Below are 6,000 nucleotides of genomic sequence, written 5' to 3' on the forward strand. Positions count from 1 at the left end.
ATTTATCTAGGACATCTGCAGTAGAAAAGGTCAAGGTATCTGAAAGCCTACACCTCGCATTCTCAATGGTCTTTGCGTTAATCTGGGCAGCTGGGCAGAAGTTGGCCAATAAGTCCTTGGGTAATACGAGCAGAACACAAAAACAAGTAAGGATAATATTTTCATAGGCAAAACAATTGCGGTTGTGCAAGGAAGTGACTTTTGGGTAACGAGAGGCACTTGCAGCTGCCCAAGTATATTCTCAATTCCATATCCTTTTTCCGAGTTCGTAATTTCCTGGGAAAGCTTTCGGTGCATTTCGCCAGCCAAAACACTTGAGCACTTAAAAAGGCGCATTAACTCGACTCTGGTTTCCCATTCCGATTTAGATTCCTTCTGCCAAATCCAAATATCTTCCGCCTTTGTGCGTGTGTGTGAAACAAAAACGTTTGTTTCAATACGTCGTTGGCTACGTGCATTTTACGGTGTTGGGAAACAGACGAAATGGACTCATTGATTCCAATTGACTGATTTCAATTGAAGTTAAGTGTCTGCCACAGTCGCAGCCGCAAATTCAGTGGCACAACGTCGTCCCAGCCAACTGCCATTTGCTTTTCACATCCAGGTCGAACGGCGTTGCCTTGTTGACTTTGTTTTCGGTGCTCATTTTGGTTGATTTTGGGGTATGCGCGCACTGTGGGAACCTTGGCTTACTCAGATAAACCAACATAACTTTTAGGACCTTCTTGCAGTTGAAAAAAAAACTACTTTAAACCTAAATGACTAAACTTCTTTAGAAGATGCTTTACCATATATTTAAACTATTATTTTAAGATAAATAAATTTGTAACATAAAAGCACTTACTAGTTAAATGAAATGCAGAACTTACTAACCAATTAAAGCATTATAAACACTTTTTTGCTACACATCAAATGCTAATGGGTATTTCATAGTCTCATTTGAACCCTTTAGTGCTTATATCCTAGTTCCTGTTTTGGTCACGGCAGCTGAACTCTGCCCTTTCGTTGGGGGTGACTCCCTGCCCCTTTTTGGGCGATCCCTCCCCTACCCCCTCCCCTACTCCAGTTCCCATTCCGCGCCACAGTCGACCTTGTCAAGTACCTTGTTAGCTGTTGGGCAAATGTGCCACACAAGTGGCTCACATCAGCGGGATCGAAATAAAAAAAAAAATAAAAACGAAACGCATCGAGAGCTTCCCAAGAAAACGCCGAGTCAAAGTTGAGAAAACGCTGCTTCCGTTTAATTGACAATTGAACCCGTACCCGAATCCGTAGCCGGGAGCGAACTCCTGGAGAATATGTGTACTAATACTGCTATCCGGCAAAGTCGAGTCATCCCAAGTCATGCGCTTAATTTCCCGTTTAAAACGCCATTCATTCAATTAAGCGAATGAATTTGTGGCACGGCTGACGACAGCAGAAGTTTTGCCTGCAAGAAGACTATCATCATTGTGGCCCCGAGATCTCTCGGCTGGAGCTCCAGATCCGATCTGATCCGATCATCAGATCCAAGATCAGATCGTATGGGATGGAATGGGATGGAGCATGCGGGTCTCTGGGGTTCTGGTCTTCCGATCTTTTGTCTGCCCCCAGGGGCTTTCTTCACTAATCAGACGCGGGTCAAAATATTTACCACTTGACCCTATTGATTTAATTAAATAGTTTCAAGACATTCAACTGTTTGTTGGCCGCGCAAAACGAATTTCGTGTGCGCGAGAACTCAGCTACAGATACAGAAGCTGCGATATCAACTATATCTCTATCTCTCAGATATGCACACACATTTCTATCTCACTTTTGTCTGTGCTGTTCCAAACTGCAGACGTGTTAATTAACGAGACGAGTTAACTAATTGTTGTTAGCAAAATATTTTCGTAATTCGATACTAAATTCGAGTTCCGCTCAACTTGGTTGCTTGTGGGCTTTTGTGTCGAACAGCACAAGACCTCAAGGCGTGGAACAGTGCAACAAAATGGGAAAAATCTTGAGTAATCTAAAATAATATTTATATTATTAAATGTACTTAAATCCTTGACTGACAAAAAGCGATTAATTAAAAGGTAAAATGGACAGCTGCATTTCATCGCCAGAAAATTAAAAGGATTTTCGTTATTTAAAGCAATTTGGAGATTGTAAGCCAATGCCAATCGATTTATATGAACTTTATAATAATATCTTAAAATTTTGAACAGGTTTTTTAGTATCCTTTCAGTTTTTTTTTTCAAGGCTTAAACCACTGTTCGTGCTGTTTTCGCTGTTGACTGCCCATGTCGAAACGCTTAACTGCGAGTGGCAATTGGATACCTGGCTGAATCCAAATACGAATCTTAATCTGAATCTGCGAGTCTTTGTGGCCAATGAACACGGCAGCGGCACAACACAAAAACTTGCCAGATACTCATGTTTTATTTGTGCATTTCGCGCGCGCGTTTCATTTTGGTACCCTGCTTTTTCGTACCCATTTAATAAAAGGAGCCACCGATGTCCAAAATCAAAATGGTTTCAGTTCGCCGGGGGCAACGCCTAAAATGTTTCATTGTTTTTGTGTGTTGCCTGTGTTTGGCAAGCGGCGCTTCAACCAGATAGTTGTGAAGTTTGTTTCCCAAAAAAGCAAGTCCATAAATCAAATGCTATAACGTTTAAATATTCATGAGTCAGGACAATGTGTGAACGAGCGAAAGGAGCTGGAGAATCGAAAAGGAGGAGGAATGCAATGCGTAATGTATTAATTTCATTTATGGCCATATTTATTCTCATGACAAGCATGCGACGGGATGGCATGCACTGCAAGAAATTAATGCCGCTAATGAAATAGGTATTTTTGTTAACATTCCTAGACATAAATACCATTAGTTTACAAAATTACGATGTAAATTCAAAGTTTTGTTAAAATAAATGTTTTCTTACTAATAATCTTGATAATATTATATATATTTAATTTTTAGTAAAATATAAGATAAGCATATACATAATATTTTCAAAGCATTTTCTTACCGTGCATAGAGTGCGTAATCTGGAGCGGGCGACATTGCGACATATAAATGACAAGGACACTCCCATATTTAGCACGTCTTAACATATGGGTGAACAATGGCAACTGTGGCCAGGGTGGTGCAAAGGTGGTGCAAAGGTGGTGGTTTCCAATGCCTGATGGATCCGATGCCCGATGCCCGATGCTCGGAGCACCCTGAAAATCACAATTGCGCGGGTTAAATGAAATGGAGAATGCCATTCCTAATTACGCGTCTGTGTGTGCGGCTATCCTGTGAGTCCTGTGCATCCCGGGCACCCTTTAAATATATATGTATGTATTTTCCAGCCCGGCATTTAGGCTGGGCTGTCATCGCAGCCATTGTTGGCAGCCAGCCGCCGCAGCCGCAGGATGAAGGATGAAGGATGAAGGACGAAGGACGATTTCGTGTTTCTGCCTCGTTTGCCTCATTCGCGATCGCACATCCTGCCCAAACAGCCGTCGCGTCCTTTATTTATTTGTGTTTATAATACAACAAAATCAGCTACGCTTTCGTTACCCCCTGAAATATACATATTTATATTTATACACATATTCCTCCCCGTTCCTACAAAACTGGTCTGCTGGGCTTTCGATTATGACTGTGACTGCCATGTCGACGTGATGTTTACATTTATGCATTATTGTTTCCGTATGTCCTGGGTCCTTTCGCCCATAAGTTCCGCACAATCACGCGCATCAGCATTTTTTTATACATTTTTATTTTCTATCAGTTTCTAGTTTAGATCCTTCTAGAGGTGAGAAAGTGGGATTTGCAAGCGACAGAGTCAAGTGGCTCATGTCGCAAGTAATTGATATCGAAATCATTTATAGATTAGTAAAGTTAGGATAAATATTTAGCTGAGAATGTTAAGACATCGGAAACAAATGCCTTCAGCTGGTTGGGTTCAGAATCACTTAATATTAGTATATCATTTTATATCGAAGAAGATATTAAAAGAGTAACAATTTGATGCTTTTCTGCCCCACTGTTTAATATCCAAATTTGCGAGCTTAACAACTCAACTGAATGCCCTACCTTTTGGCTTTGCGTTTTCCACTTGAGTTGCATTCGATGCGGTAGCTCGTACTTTTTCATACCTGTTCTACCTTTCTCTTTCCACTGGAAAGTTTTTTCTTTAAAGTTTTCTTTGATTCCACACAATTGGGAATCACTTTGGGCCCAGTGTTTGTGTTTCAGTTGCTGCGCAGCATTGAGATTCAAATAAATAAAATAATATTTGGAATTTCGCACCCCAAGTAAGGATACACGACGAGGGTTTTGTGGCATTAGTTCGGCTTTATAACTGTTAAGGAGATGCTATTTTTATATTTTTTTATGACTGTTGTTGCTGTTGTGATTCGCTACGACATTACGGGCACACAAAAAATCCGGGGAGAAGTACAAATTGAAATGGAAACCAGACGCCTCGGGCCGGGCCTTCGGGTTGAGGTCTTAATCTAACCGAAAAGGCAACCCCAAGGGACCAAATCCGAATCCGAATCCGAATCGGAATGGGAATGGGAATCGTAGGCATATGCAAGTCCCTGTCCATATGTCCTGCTGCAAAATTCATCCCCTGCTCTTTGGTGTATTACACGGATTTATATTACGCTCTATTGACTTCTGTTGCAGCCAAGTGGCCTTATATTCGCCCAATGGAAGTGGGCTTTATTCGTTCCCGCTCAGGGTGTTTACTGTAGTTTCGGGGTGTTTGCCGTAAACGCAGATTAAGACATTAATTTAATTGCCCATCCCGGGTGCAAGGAAACAAGTAAAGGAAGGAAACAGATCGAAAGTTGGGTGGAAAATGTTTGCCGCCCGTTTAAACATTGGATTTGAGCTGGTATCTGGTAGCTGGTAACTGGGTAGCATGTTGTTGATTTATTCACTGCCATTTCGTGTGAATTTTCCCATGGAAAAGCGAAGGCCAAAGGAGTGGCACTTGATTGGCTTACACTGCTGTTGACTTGGCTTTTCAAACAGGTTCCCAAGGAGTTCTACAACAAGTTGACAGAAGTTCTGTGAAGAGAACTTTTCAACTCTGAGTGAAAGAGCTGAAGAGCGTCTTGAATGTATCATAAGCCTATAATTGGAATACTTATTATTAGTGATAACTTAAAACGTGCCTTAATACATTTTGTATACTATTATGATACTTTAAAATCTTGTGACAACTGGAGCTTTGTACAAATTAAGATGTTCCCTGTATCAATAATAATTTTCCACTATTTTTCAACGACTCCAGGCAATGGTCTTGATTTTGTTCGCGCAAAAAGTCACAAATAAATGCGGTTAAAAAACCTTTGAAAAAGAGACTTGGCTTAAAAACGCGGCCTAAAACCGCTTCTCGTAAATCGCAACTGCGCAAAGAGGGGAGAGAGCAGTTGCCGAGCTTTTGGCTGGGCAAAAAAATGTTAATTAACTTTTCAATCCTTAAATAATGAATGATCAACGCATCCGCGGCGACACGCTGGGTTCCTTTTTATCACTGGCAAAACTGCCGGGAACTCGAAGCCCCTGAATAGTGGACGACTGTGCGACTGGGCGACTGTGGAAAGGAGCTGCTCTCGGGCTGATATTGGCTTGCATATAATTTATATTCGATTCGATAAATTTATGCGCTGTGTGAGCATGCGCATGCGCCCGCGTTCACGATCGCGATCTCGATCGCCACTTGGACTACCGACGGTGGAAACGGCAGTCTAGTTTACCTGTCCAGTTCGCGGTGGATTGCACCCAGCTCCCAGATGCCAGATCCTCAGCTACACAGCTCCACAGTTCCACAGCTCCTTAGTTCCTCTATCGTGTGTCAGCGGGTGACCCGAGTGTTTACACGCAAATTTACACTCTCATTTGTTGCGCGGAAAATTGTGCTCTGGCCAAATGAAGATACAAGTAAGCTTACACTGCAAAGAATTGAACTTTAGTTTGAAGCGAACAAATGTAGCATTTTTGAGCTTATGCAACAATCTCCTCCCAAAACATG

General features: G+C 41.7%; 1 protein-coding gene across 1 annotated transcript; it reads right to left on the reverse strand.

Moving 5' to 3' along the window:
• Positions 1 to 2,977: 2,977 nt before the first annotated feature.
• On the reverse strand, positions 2,978 to 3,599 carry LOC26535404. Its single transcript, XM_015199133.2, has 2 exons — positions 3,243 to 3,599; positions 2,978 to 3,187 (listed from the first exon to the last, which is right to left on the reverse strand). The coding sequence occupies exons 1-2, from the start codon at positions 3,351 to 3,353 to the stop codon at positions 2,978 to 2,980; spliced, it is 321 nt and encodes a 106-aa protein (XP_015054619.1). The 5' UTR covers positions 3,354 to 3,599.
• Positions 3,600 to 6,000: the final 2,401 nt, after the last annotated feature.

This window comes from Drosophila yakuba, chromosome 2L (assembly GCF_016746365.2).
Source record: "Drosophila yakuba strain Tai18E2 chromosome 2L, Prin_Dyak_Tai18E2_2.1, whole genome shotgun sequence".
Taxonomy (NCBI): Eukaryota; Metazoa; Arthropoda; class Insecta; order Diptera; family Drosophilidae; genus Drosophila; species Drosophila yakuba.

Excerpts from the sequence above, each read along its gene's own strand:
- LOC26535404 (XM_015199133.2), bottom strand. The coding sequence starts at position 3,353 with ATGGCTGCGATGACAGCCCAGCCTAAATGCCGGGCTGGAAAATACATA. Across the intron at positions 3,188-3,242 it reads ATAGCCGCACACACAGACGC|GGTGCTCCGAGCATCGGGCA; the intron begins GTAATTAGGAAT and ends TGTGATTTTCAG.